The 15337-nt window shown below is 35.7% G+C and overlaps 1 protein-coding gene across 2 annotated transcripts in view; it reads right to left on the reverse strand.

Annotated features, from left to right (window-relative positions):
* The window catches only part of LOC138692809 (zinc finger protein 492-like), a 49916-nt gene continuing 34579 nt past the window's right edge, over positions 1–15337 (reverse strand). For both annotated transcript variants that reach the window (XM_069816039.1, XM_069816038.1), the window contains exon 5: positions 1–942. In XM_069816039.1, coding sequence (XP_069672140.1) covers positions 66–942 — 877 coding nt within the window. In that variant the 3' untranslated portion in view covers positions 1–65. The remainder of the gene's footprint in view (positions 943–15337) is intronic.

The raw sequence follows: 15337 nt of genomic DNA on the forward strand, positions 1-15337 counted from the left end.
TATATATATATATATATATATATATATATATATAAGATTCCATAGACATCTGATGTGAAAAGCATTTAGCCAGTGTGTATGCGTACATGTTTCTTTAAGTTTCCTAATTGTGAGAAACACTTTCCACATATTTCGCATATGAATGGCTTTTCGCCTGTATGAACGCGAGCATGTATGCTTAAAACTGAAGATTCTGAGAAACACTTTCCACACAGCTCGCATTTAAATGGCATTTCCCCTGTGTGAATGCGTACATGTTGCTTCAAGATACTCAATCGCGAGTAACACTTTCCACACTCCTCGCATTTGAATGACCTCTCGCCAGTGTGTACGAGTGCATGTCTGCCGAAAACTCCCGACGCTGAGAAACACTTTCCACACACCTCGCATTTGAATGGCCTTTCACCGGTGTGAATGCGTACATGTTGCTTTAAGTCCCCCAATCTTGAGAAACATTTCCCACACGTATGACATTTGAATGGCCTTTCGCCTGTGTGTATGCGTGCATGTTTCTTCAAACCTGCCAATTCTGATAAACACTTTCCACACACATCGCATTTGAATGCCCTTTTGCTTGTGTGTATGCGAGAATGTTTATTCAAATTAGCCAATGCTGAGAAACACTTTCCACACACCTCACATTTGAATGGCAATTCGCCTGTGTGTCTGCGTTCATGTATCTTTAAATTTGTCAATTCTGTTAAAGACTTTCCACACACCTTGCATATGAATTGCCTCTCCCTTGTGTGTGTGCGTGCATGTCTCTTCAAACCCCATGATTTTCTGAAAGAATTCCCACACACACTGCATTGAAATGGCATCCCTCCTGTGTTTCGGATTGAACCGTTTGGTCTGTTGCTACCATACTGCGCCGATTTATCTTCTTCGCTATCAATGCTGGCGCATTCTTGTGACACACTCTTCTCAACATTATCCACAATGCTGAAATCAACATAAACATTTATTGGTCTCTACAAAAATTCAATGTGGTGAGATAATAGTACATTATGCAACGAGCCTATAATGATAGTAATTATGAAGCGAGTATGGATGTTTATGAAACGAGCGCAAGCGAGTTTCATAATTTTCATACGAGCTTCTTAATTACCATTATAGGCGAGTTTCATACGACTTTTTATGCTCGACCATATTTCTAACTTGAAATTACAGTATTCAGATGTACACATTTTATTTGTATCTGACAAGATCGGAAGTGACCTTGTTCTAAGTCGTGAATTGTGAGATGTGCGCAGACGCGAAAGTTTTGATTTTTTCCGAGGAACAATAATGTCATTGACCTTGTGTAATCCGTTAAACATGGTATAACTTTGATTATTGAATTCGACATTGAAAAACGAGATGACAAATTGAATTTATTTGAATATTATTTACAATTAACGCTAATTATTATAGTAACAGAACATAACCTTCTGCGACAGTATTGGATTTCCAGCCTCCGTGACTTTTCGCTAATTCTCTTTCGATTGCATATCCGAGAATTATCGATACTTGCGGTTTTATAACGGTACAAAGCTGACTTGTCATTGGCTGAACACCTGTAAGCTGAGTTGTGATTGGCTGAAAACACCTGAACTTTAATGAGTAGGTGTACTTTAATGACATGCATTAAAGGACTGCTACCAGGTGTATAATTACTACATTTCGGCATGGTCAAGCATAAAAATATATTAAATACTACATTTAGATGTATTTGTGTATATAGATATATATTGTGTGCGCGTGTGTATTCATGGATGTCTACTTAAAACTGCAGAATCTGAGAAAAACACTGATCACATTGCAATTAAATGGCTGTTGAAGCAGCTATGCAGTTGTTCCATGCAAAGATTATACCCATCCTTACCTATGGCATAGACGTGGTTTGGGAGTAGTTAAAGAAAAAGGATTTGAAAGCGTTGGGAAAAAGTCAAAGCCACATATCTGAAAAGGGTACTCGGAGTGTCGAAGTTCACAAAATCCAGGCTGGTCTATGTGTTAACAAGGGAACCCTATCTGATCGAGGATCTACGGTATTCACTACTTCTGCATTCCACAGACGCGTACAAACAACTTCTAGAGAGAATACAAAGAAATGTAACAACATAGACGACGAGTTCTACGCCACTAGCGCCATGGTCGACCGAAGCCGGACTGGGACTAATCAATGCATGAAGAACGTAGTCACAAGGCTAGCAGTGCATGGATTTCACTTCAAAGTGTGCAGCACAACACAATTCCATACAGTGTCCGAGAAGTGTGTCTGTAAATTCTGTGGTGCAAGGTGTGACAAGTCCACGTCCTGCAGTGTACCGAGTGCCCAAAAACAGTGACTGAACTTAGCACAGAAGACTAATGAACAAACAGCCTATGCACACTTGTGCGCATTTCTTCTTTATTATTAATTAAATGGCTTTATACAGGCGATTACATTTTTTGTTGGTGCCTTAGTGTTTAGACTTGTTGGGGTTATTTGGGACGGTATGTTAGGAAGTGGCGTTGGACGGACCGTACCAGTTCTAGTATTTTCTTTTGTACTGTTGAATTTGTATACCAATTATATAATAAAATACGCTAATTTACAGTGGTGAAGCTCAGGTGTAAATACTGAGTAGGCTGAAAATATCTGCTTACCTTTTATCTTTTTATGCTGTAGATGTTTCTCGACTTTTCTATCAACATCTTTTGACACAGAACTTACAAGAAGATCATGACCACTCATTTCACCCCCAAAAACAATACAGGTTTAACAATATAAATTGTCTCAGAGCACCCTGGTAGCAAGCATATTTCTTATACTAAAATAATTAAAATTTCCTATTTTCTCTTCTTCAGTTCGCTATTAATATGTAAATGTAGTTTCGATCTATCTTTGTAAACTCATTTTCTTTCATATGCCCGACTTGAAAACGATTTCTATTTCAATTCTGCAAACAATGACCTCAATGTTCTCTCAGTATGAGCCATTTTACACAAAATTAGTAACACACAGATGCACTTTTGATTACACTAACGCTCAACAATGCAGTGCACTCACAGAAAACCAATATTATATCGCGATTCAGGCTAGCCCTCATCCTGTTACTGAATTGAAGCGAACTGATACCCTCCTCCCTGGCTTCCTCCCAAGCTGTAGCAAGTGTCTCTCCCTGTGAGAAAGGCTGTCACACGTCGCTATGAGACTTTTGCCAGAAGCCTTCCGCAGTGGAATGACTGCTAAACGTGAATTTAATGTGTGGAAGGACCGCAGTGAAACCAAATGTTACGATATATCGTTATTGCGAACTTATTTTTTTTTTTACTAGATATAACTCAAAATTTTTGGGTATGCTAAATCTCAAAAGCCTTTTATAGTTTCGCCATTGATATATTACAATTGTGATTTGTTATATTATCCGTAGTAACTTCTACATGGTTATCATGGTTTTAGTAGACTGCATAAATTTAGATTTCATCGTTATAGACAGTTGCGCATCAGAGTTTGTTTACCTGTTTGCCGTGTCGGAATTGAGCAGCGGACACTATTTCGTAAGTTTGTATCATACGGACTCTGCTCTATGATTACACAAATATTATAATTATAATAACAATAATAATGATGATGATGATGATAATAATAATAATAATAATAATAATAATAATAATAATAATAATAATAATAAAAGAGTGAGTGAATGCAAATATGATACATAGTGTGTAAGCGATATGTAAGCTTACTATATAGTGTAATCAAGATTTCATGATATAAATTTGAAGTTATAAAGGAAAAAGTTTTTAGCTGCATGAACTACCTTACATCAGCTAATAATGTTTCGTGGAGAAGTGTCAGACCTACATAAATCTGAGTGTCATAATGTGGCGAATAGTACAGAAAATAGTGAGGCGTGTAGTTTATCATATATTAGATCAGAGTGTATATATTTTATTTTATTTTGTTATTTTACGACGCTGTATTAACATCTAGGTCATTTAGCATCTGAATGATATGAAGGTGATAATGCCGGTGAAATGAGTCCGGGGTCCAGCACCGAAAGTTACCCAGCATTTGCTCGTATTGGGTTGAGAGAAAACCCCGGAAAAAATCTCAACCAGGTAACTTGCCCCGACCGGGATTCGAAGCCGGGCCACCTGGTTTCGCAGCCAGACGCGCTGACCGTTACTCCACAGGTGTGGACGAATATATATATATATATATATATATATATATATATATATATATATATATATATATATATATAATTATTTAAATAAAATAACCGTTTGGTTTCTTACTGTTTAGTTATTATCAAAATGTTAAATCTTATAATGCTGATATATAAATAATACTGCTTTATATATGTATGTATGTATTTATTTACACTGCAAGTGGGCAAGCACCCGGTGGCAGTGGTATATACAATATTAACAATACACAGTTAAAATGATAAGCAATACACAATAAAATTTACAATACATAATACAATTTACAACACATATACAATTTTATACACAATACAATAAGAATACACAATACAATTTAACACAATAATAATAAAATATAAAATAAAACATCTAATTTTACAACACAACCTACATAATTATGTATAGGTCCTACATAAGTTTCAGTAGTCTTTCACTTTACTCTCATCTCATTCCCTGTAGTGGCACTATGACGCATTTCACTGACACTTTAGCACATTTCACTGACACTCTGGAACACATTTCACTGACACTATAGAACTCATTTCATTGACGCTATAAATTATCACTGAACGGAACTGTTCACTGCACTGTAAAACCATAACTTCACTGACTCACCTCGCTTCACTGATACAACAGTTCAAATAAGTCAAATAATTGCATTCTTATGCATACTTATAAACAGAACTACATTTAAACTAAACATTTCTAGTCTAAGGCCCTCTTACACGCTATTTTTAAATAATTTACAATTCAAACCAAGGAAGTAAACTCGTGAGGCTAGATAAATACATGTCACCTTAAAAAATTAAATGTTGAATGTCACCTTAATTTTAATTTTCACTTTATACACAACTCTTTAAATTATTCTTGAATCTCCTTAAGGAAGGACAGCCCTCAAAGACCGCTGCTGGTAGGTCATTCCAATCATTTATAGTTCTATTTAAAAATGAGAATTTACCTACATCCGTTTTCTGTTTCCTACATTTGATTTTAAAATCATAATCGTTCCTACCATAGTACGTTGGCTTTTCTAACCGAGCTGTTATGTCTACCCATGCTTTCTGACCTAGATGTGCTCTATACAATGATGTTATTCTAGTTTTCCTACGTCTGTTTTCCAAATTTTCCCATTTAAGTTCTTTTATCGTATCGTTCCCATCTTCTCTTTTACCTTTAACAAATTTAGTTGCCCTATACTGGATTCTTTCTAAGGAATTTATCTGATATATTCTATAGGGATCCCAACACGTAGTTCCGTATTCCATTAACGGTCGCACTAATGTTAGATATGCTATTTCCCTCGATTAGGGGCTAGCCTTTCTCAAGATTCTCATAATAAAGTGAAGTGCCCTCCATGCTTTGCCTGTAACATTATCAACATGCTCTCCCCAAGAAAGTTTGGAGTTTAAATACACTCCTAGGTATTTACAACATTGTTCTCGCGGAATTACAACACCACTGAATTCGTAATTAAGACTAGTTTCCTCTCGGGTTTTACAAAATGTTATAGATTTACTTTTAGAACCATTTATTTTCATCCTATGCTTTAACGCCCAGTTGTAAATGTTATTCAAGTCTGTTTGAATAGCATCTACATCTGAATTATTTCTAATCTTTCTATAGATAATGCAGTCGTCTGCAAATAGCCTCACATTTGATGTAATATCCTGGCATAGGTCATTTACGTATATTATAAAGAGTAATGGACCCAGAACGCTGCCCTGTGGCACCCCTGAACTTATATTTCCAATTTCCGATATTTCTTGACCTACTCTAACTCTCTGGGTTCTACCTTTTAAGAATTCTTGGATCCATAGCACCACTCTTTTATCTATTCCTAGCCTACTTAACTTATCTATTAATATGTCATGTGGCACCAAATCAAATGCTTTCGAAAAGTCAATCACAACTGCATCGATTCTTCCGCCTCTATCTACCTCTTCAGCTAGATCCTTATCTAATCGGATATAATTTTCAAGGTTTATTATATTATATTCCTTTATTAGTAAATAATTTTAATATTAATAATTTGTTTTAATAATGACGCCGAATCAATTATGTCTAATACATTTATTACTTAAATAAAGAGAAAGGTGTTAGTGATTCTATTTCTGACGATCCTACAAGAAATTAATAGTTTGGTAATCATATTGCTAAATGAAGTTACGTTAGTCAAAATATGGACATTCATTTTAAAAATTGACGTAAGAAATATTATTGACTTTCCAAGGTATATGCATTCTCTCCATTAACATCTTGCAGCCATTGATTATTTTATATTTAAAAATCTAAATTCTTTACGATAATGTGCAGAGAAGAAACATAGTTTTGCAAGATTCTGCATCTCGTAGCATCTTTTTTAACGTAGTCGGTATTATAAATAGAAATGCCTCCGGAATAATTACGAAAACAATAGCCACGACAGAACACCAATACCTGCTGCGACACTTCTACGAAAATAGGGATATCCTGAACTAGGACGTGTACTATGAGGGATGTGCTTTGCGTGTGCATTTGTTTTTCGGTATATAAACATTGAGGATATACATAGAGTATTTGTATATTAAATACTCTTAAAAACAACTAAAAAGGGCAAATTTTTGTTATGTTCCTATATGGAAAAACCAGGGAAAGCTTCTTGTCTTCAATCAGGTCCAAAATATTCTGAATATATGCTTTAAATCTTAAAAAATATAAGTAATAAAATTGGGCCTCGAAAGAGCTAGCTATTAAATAAAACTAACTACTTCAAGTAAGAAATTGTTGACTATAGTTTCATTTTGGAAGAGGAAAAATAAAAATTAATAAAAACATATGCAACCTCGACAGCGAGCTATGTTAGCTTAGATTATATTCGGTAGTTGTAGGAGTCTCCGAATTTTACGCCTGCAGTAAACTCTCGATAAACTGGAATGTTTATTATCCAGGACGATCCCTAGTGAAATCCATTTCTTGAATAATGTTTTAATGTACTGTACCCTAATTATTAAAGCCATGTTTTAAGTTCAAAGTTTCAAAATCATCCCCCACAGTATTCAAAACTGCATATCCTTAACCTACAAAACACACTACTAATCGTTATACTATTGCGATCATATTATATCATCCTATTAAAAATTGAATTTGATCATCCTGCAACTACAGAAAAAATACAAGGAATTCAATATCGATAGTCCCTATAAAAAAGCACATTGGTGGCTGCATATCCTGGTTTTAGCATACGGTTCTTAAATACTAATTATTAAAGAGGGCAGTATTCACTTTCGACATATTTCCTATTTTGTATTCGTGCATATTGTTCTCAAAGTTCTCGTTTAGGTTCATGAACATTCAATTTACTCGTATTTATATTCTGCATACTGCAGATTTCCCCACCCATCTCGGGGAATCGCTCAATATTATACAGGTTTACGTTATTATTTACTTTAAATTAAATTATGAGGTAAGAAAATATTGAATTATATTAAATTATACTAGGTTATACAAAATAACTGTAAATATAATTTAGACATGCACAGAAAACCAACAAGAGGGAAAACGTAATCAACTGTAGCATATGACAATACGTAGCCCTATAACATGTTGAGCCGCATGGAACGCTCCTGCCATCTGATGGTAAAAGTTCGCATAAGATATCCATATTAAACTCCTCCAAACAAAACAGCTGACTACCACATGCGCGCTGTGAAACAACTGGCAACGCTGGTCTGTCAGCATAGACTGTGATTGGCTAGTTTGAGCGGTTGCCATGGCGATGCCTCGAAGCCGCTGAACTGTCAATATCTTTCTAGTTTACTATAGAGTGTAGTAAGAATTGTGATTGTTTACGTGAGTCCAACTGTAATTTTACATCCCAAACATTGGATTCTGAGATGTAAGATCTTAATTGAGGGGCTTATTTTCAAAATGACTCTTGTCCATTCCCATAACTTTGTGGGAAATAACGAAAAACATATTGATATCTAAAATTTCTTACCAGCTAGTCAAGAGACATTATGAAACCAAAGAGGTTGGGTGCATTTAGAATCAAATGGGAGCATGATTTCAAAACCGGAACTAATATTTGTGGCAAATTCTGCTGTTAACAAGGATAAGTTTAATTCCAATAGTCACTTTTAAAGCAAACTTTTTGTGGTTTATAAGGTGTTTCGAAACCAAATCATGACAGTTATATGTAGAGTTATAATTGAAGAATACATGGACACTGGAAGCTCATTTTCGTTATCAGGTGGTCAAGAGACGTTTTGAAAATTAGCTACTCAATTATATTAAAGTTACAATCGTATTGGTGGTGTGTATAACTACATTCCCACTCATATAGTTTCATATATTTGCATGGAGCTTTGCAAGGGCCGTGATAGAATTATCCCGAGGTACTTTGCTATATTTGTGGGGAGTTCACACTTAAAGCAAGTAAGAAACCGTTTTCCGAGTTTGTGAAGAGGCGTCAAGCTTGGCGAACAAGATAAGCCATGGGCTCCTCATATTTTACGCAAAACATGTATAGAGCATTTTCTGCCCGTGGACAAATGGAAATAGAACCACCAATGGTTATTTTTGTATTGTGAATATCATTCAATCGAAATAATCGTGATAAGTGGTCACATCATGATCTACCTTTAGCTATGAAACATATGCCACTCTCGGATCTGGTATCTATTCCACCCTTCCGTGATCTACCACATCTCTCACAGATGATGTATGTCTGATATAGCACAAGGTAAAGAAAGTGGGGGCAGCGACAGTGATTTTGAAACTTCACATAGTGAATGCTTTGACCACGAGCTGAGTGATCTGATTAGGAACCTAAATCTTTTCAAACAATCTTCTGAATTGCTCGCCTCCTCCAGATTAAAAGAAAAAAAAAATACTTCAATCTCGAAAGAAAATTATATTTTATTGAAGGAGAGAAAAGATTTTGCTGCATTCTTTACTGAAGACAAACACTCAGTACTGCACAAAGACATCGAAGGCCTCCTAGAAAATAGGTGTCTCAGAAAATAGCCCAAGAGAATGGCATCTTTTTATTGACAGTTCAAAATGTAGTTCCAAATAAGTGCTTTTAATCAATGGCAAGAAATATATCCCCATTTTTTTTGCTTGGTTATTTAATGATGCTGTATCAACTACGAAGTTATTTTGCGTCGATGGGATTGGTGATAGCGAGATGAAATTTGGCGAGATGAGGCCGAGGATTCGCCATAGATTACCTGACATTTGCCTTACGGTTGGAGAAAACCTCGGAAAAAACTCATCCAGGTAATCAGAACCCGCACCCGAGCGCAACTTCGGATTGGCAGGCAAGTACCTTAGCCGACTGAGCTACGCCGGTGGCTTATCCCCATTCCAATCGGTCATTCCACACGATTAGAGACAGTACAACGCCATCCCGTTAGTCACGGAAAAGATAACTTACCAAGAACATCAATGAATCTTTTGTGTGGATTGAAATAAATGATAATTTTCTTCTTGCTCAACAAAGTGGCTACAAAAATATTCTTGCCTTCCATGCCTTTGGCATACTATAAACTCGGCCCACTGTATAAAGGGAGAATTTGCTATATTATGTGCATACATATTGGGCAACTCTTGACAGACGAATTTCTGTCACGGGAGTGAACACTAATTATTTAGCACCTGAGTTCTATCAAGGCCCCAGTCTCTTGTGGTACAACGAGAGCCACTGTAGAGGGCTAAAGGTGAAATTGTGAAAGGATTAAGTATATACAATGTGATAGAAACAGAAGAGACAGTCCTGCTTACAGAGGCCAATATTAACCAGGTTGAGGAGAAACTTTAAAGAAGCAGTCCCATTACTTCACAGTTTCTCACGCAAACACTATTAAGAGATAACAAAGGAAAGGAGAAAATACGCCAAGAACTAGTGTTTTAAAATTAATTGGCCAATATCAAAATGATTGGATAATACTTTTAAATGGAATGGACGATAGATGCTTTCCACACACAGATAATATATGAATATAGATCCAGAGGAAGAAGAAACGTGTGTCTCACACAAAAAAGAAGAGAAACGCTTCAACTTCTTTACATCTGGTAGATGCTCTGCCATTAGAATGAAACAAAGAAAATGGTGTAATCCTATGATGATGATGATGATGATGATGATGATGTACTTGACTAGAGGAAGTGGTAAAATTCGGATTATATAATCGACAGTAATTAAAACATATGCTATACTCAGTAATTAAGAAAGTCTGTTGAAACTGTATTTTTTCTCCTGTTTAGCAAAATACTGCACCTGTAAATCATTTGCAGTTCTTCTTTAACGAAACCTAGTTCATAGTACACATCAGCTTTTCTTTACCACTCTCAACTTGTTTGATAACATTAACGTCATTACCTTCCACTATTGTAACTTCCTTTTCTGCACTTTGTTCCAATGCTCAAGACTTGAATATACTCAATTTTCTTGCGAGCGTCCCAGTGGTATGTATGCTGTAAGTTGTTTTCATATATCAGCTTCTATTTTCTTAATTGCTGTACACCTCATTAGATGGCTTTTATTCATTCCAGAGTTTGGATCTTTACAAAGAGTACTACACTGGGATGATGAATATATGTTGATCCTATGTAAATGAGCAACCACCCAGTCATGACAAGTTGTTAGTCGAAATATTACAACTGACCAGTGGCGATTTCTCTTAAGGAGCACAGGAGCAGTGCACCACCTCATCAAATAACACGTTTTTAAAGTTATATCAATGAGCTGCAGTAGATTATGTGAGCGACATAATTCTTTATTATAATACTGTGTAAAAATAACACTGCACGGTATACTGGTCTTGTTGACGCCTGGGAATTATGTTTACCGCTCGACACTTGTGGCACACTGTTCCACTGGAGCATGCGCAGTAGTGCTGTTTCACTGGCAGGCTTTGGAGCATGGTAGGGAGGCAATACAATGTGCATAAGAGGGGTTAGGAGCACTTTCAGATGTGTTCTCAAGCTGTCTGCAGTAGTCGTTAGATCGTTACATCACAAATGTTACAATGAATAGTGTGCAAAATATTTTAAATATGTAATTTTCTGTAAGACCTTTACACGAAAAGATCAAAATAAAGAAGATGGGTACACCTACACATGAATTAAAATTACAAGTGGCGAAGCATAGTAATAGAGAAGAGAAAAGAAAATTGAACATTCGGACTTACGAAAAAGCAATATGCGGCTACAATATAAAAGACGCTGTATTTTGTTTTGCTTGCCAATTGTTCGACGGCGATAATTTATTGACAAAAACAAGTACGTTTTATGAATTTTATTTATTTTTCTGTTTGAATTTAGGACTGTGCGTAGTAACTAAATAATTTTGATTATCGTTCTGCAGGTATGATTGATTTGAATCACATGAATGAAAGAATTAAAAAACACGATTCTTCAGCTGCACACATCAACAATAATGTTATAGTAGCAGTATTGGTTCAAACAAACATACAGACACAATTGGATTTAATATTGGATTGTTGAACTTCACAATGATAAAGTTACCAAGAACAGATATGTGCGTGCGGTTTTGTGGAGCTTTTGAGTTGGCTTTAAGAGGTCACGATGACAGAGACTCATCTTTAAACGCTAGTATTTTTCTTGACCTCATCAATTTAAAAGTTCTGAATTAGACGCACTCTTAAGGAACATTTGGAAACAGCAAAAGTGTTTAAGGACATATCAAACACTATACAGAACGAAGTCCTTCAAGCCATTTTGCGTGTATGCCATGATGAGATTTCAAAGAAATAAAGAATGCTGTTGACTTTTTAGCAGTTAAGGCTGATGATGAACTTTGTAATAAAACGCAATATAGCTAAAACAATATTATTTACGGTGTGTTGCAATAGAAGTTCAACATTTTACTTTGATATTAATGGACCTACATAGGAAACTAATTAACTGCAATTTCTTGACTAACAAAATTATGTAAATCTATACCTATATAACATATGTTAATAGTTATGGAGTAGTTAGTACAAATAATGATAATGATAATAATAATAGGGTGTAATAATAATAATATGATAATCATAATAAATATTTGTGCACCACCAGGATTATTTATCACCACACGCCACTGCAACTGACTTATTTCTTGGTATATCTAGGATGATCCTGGTCTTTTAATAGAACGTGCCAGGGTTTATCTTGACTGTTATCATATAGTTCTTATTAATCATGCCTGGAATATATAGTCGATCAATAAACTTACCTAATGAAAGGGAACATTTGTTAGGGGGTTTACTACAATTTTTGTTCCTTTCTTTGCCAATGAGTCTGTTATCTCATTTCCTTGGATTTTACAATAGGATGGTATCCATTGAAATGTCATTTCTTTTTTTAGAATTTCAATAGTATTCTGAATTTCATTAATTTTCTATTTGTAGGTTCAATAGATGAAGTAGTTAGCAGGGTTGATTTGGAATCACTCATAATCAACACCTTGTTAAAATAACTTGTATATGACTTCGGAGTTCTCTAAGAGCTAAAAATTAAAGAATTTACTGCAAATTTCAGCACCCGCATTACCATTTTTATCTTACGTCATCCATTCAAATATGAATCCATTTCTGTGTAAGGATATCTTGTTTGAATACTCCCCTAATCTACTGCTGAGATTTCATCTCGTTTACATCGCATATTGTGTGTTCATTCAAATTCAACTCTTGCAAAATATGATAGTACATGATTTGCAAGTGGGAGTTTTTCTAATTTACTTTAAAGTTCTAAATCATATTTGTTTTGAATTTTTTTTTTTTTTTGTAAGAGACTTCTTGGGATTCCAGATAACGTTTTTATCCTGATATGATCTCCAGTAGTAATTGCTTGGAAGTGTCCTTCCTTTCTTAAACAGTGTGGCACTTTGTTTTTCTATTCATTTTATAATAGGAATATGCTGGGTAACTATGTGCATGGCTGTCATTGGAGTAGATTTAACACCACTCATTATTAAACTTGAAGCTAGATTTTGCACTATTTCTATTTCTTGTGAATTTTCCTGCAAGAAACACTTAGTTTCCTCTTTTCTTAGAATTCCAGTTCTTGGCTCGTAAAATGCTTTGCTCACAATATATGAAAACATCATTGGTGTCCAATGACATTACAAGTCTTCAGCGAGTTGCACCCAACGACAGTCGCTATTTAATGTATGTAAAACATGAAATTTTGAAGAATCTACACTCAGCATACTGTTATCTGGCGAGTCCATGACGTCACTTGTTGCTTCATTGTACTTGGGGGGGAAAGAGGCTACCTCAATACTATTTTAAGCGAACCAAAAACATTCCATTTTGTATCTTGTGTACACTACTTTTAACACTTGAATATAAGTAATTGATAAACTAGCGGACTTACTCATGTTAATTATGTAAGTTTCTGTGGCTTACAGCTCTTTCGGTGCTTCATCACCATCCTCTGAGCCTACTAGATCTCGGCGTCATCTCGAACTTCTCTGCCTGTTATGTGGGTGCATTTGATTGTTGAGTCCACACCTGTGGAGTAACGGTCAGCGTGTCTGGCCGCGAAACCAGGTGGCCCGGGTTCGAATTCCGGTTGGGGCAAGTTACCTGATTGAGGTTTTTTCCGGGGGTTTTCCCTCAACCTAATACGAACAAATGCTGGGTAACTTTCGGTGCTGGACCCCGGACTCATTTCACCAGCATTATCACCTTCATTTCATTCAGACGCTAAATAACCTAGATGTTGAAACAGCGTCGTAAAATAACCCAATACAATAAAAAAAAATTGATTGTTGAAAGGTGTTGAAAGGTGAGTCAAATAGTGTGTGTGTGCTGAAATTGATCTTGTGTTGAGAATTTGATCGGGGTATGTTTTAGTGTGTTTGTATATTTCATATTGTTCTAGTGTGTTGAGTTTTTGGTTCTTGGTTTGTATGTGTAGGAGTTCCATGTCCGCATTTATGTTATTGTATGCATGGTTAGCATTGGTTATGTGACCGGCATATGTAGATGTATTGTGTCCTCTGGTTATTGCTTTAATGTGTTCTTCGTAGCGTGTTTGGAATGATCTGCCTGTCTGTCCAATGTAGAACTTGTCGCAACTATTACATGTGAGTTTGTATACACCTGTGTGGTCGTATTTATTTGTTTGTGTTTTTTGTGTGTTGAGATGTCTTTGTAGTGTGTTTTCTGTTCGGTATGCTATGTTGTAATATACTGGCACAGATACATAGACGACATACTCATACTATACAAAGGAAACAAAAGACAAATACACAAGCTACACGAATGCATAAACAAATTACACCCAAAACTTCAATACACACTGGAACTTGAAAACAACTCCATAAATTTCCTAGACACCACCATAACAAAGATTGACAACAAACACACCTTCAAAATATACAGAAAACCAACCACCACCACCACACACATACACAACACATCTAACCAAACCCATACAACACAAACATGCTGCATTCAGGACAATGGTACACAGATTACTCAACATACCCATGAGCCAACAACACTACAATAAAGAAGTGAACACAATAAAATACAGAGCACAAGAAAACGGTTACAATCCAAACATAATAGACAACATCATAAGAAAGACAAAACAAAAACTTAACAAACACAAAAACACGCAAAACACAACACAAACACAAGAAATACATCACACTAACATATGAAAACTAAAGCACACATAAGATTGCTTCTTCATTCAGAAAGCAGAAATACAACATAGCATACAGAACAGAAAACACACTACAAAGACATCTCAACACACAAAAAACACAAACAAATAAATACGACCACACAGGTGTATACAAACTCACATGTAATAGTTGCGACAAGTTCTACATTGGACAGACAGGCTGATCATTCCAAACACGCTACAAAGAACACATTAAAGCAATAACCAGAGAACACAATACATCTACATACGCCGATCACATAACCAATGCTAACCATACATACAATAACATAAATGCGGACATGGAAATCCTGCACATACAACCCAAGAACCAAAAACTCAATACACTAGAACAATACGAAATATACAAACACACTAAAACACACCCCGATCAAATTCTCAACACAGAGATCAATTTCAGCACACACACACTATTTGACTCCACCTTTCAACAATCAAACGCACCCACATAAGAGGCAGAGAAGTTCGAGAT

Source organism: Periplaneta americana, chromosome 17 (assembly GCF_040183065.1).
Source record: "Periplaneta americana isolate PAMFEO1 chromosome 17, P.americana_PAMFEO1_priV1, whole genome shotgun sequence".
In the NCBI taxonomy this organism is placed as follows: Eukaryota; Metazoa; Arthropoda; class Insecta; order Blattodea; family Blattidae; genus Periplaneta; species Periplaneta americana.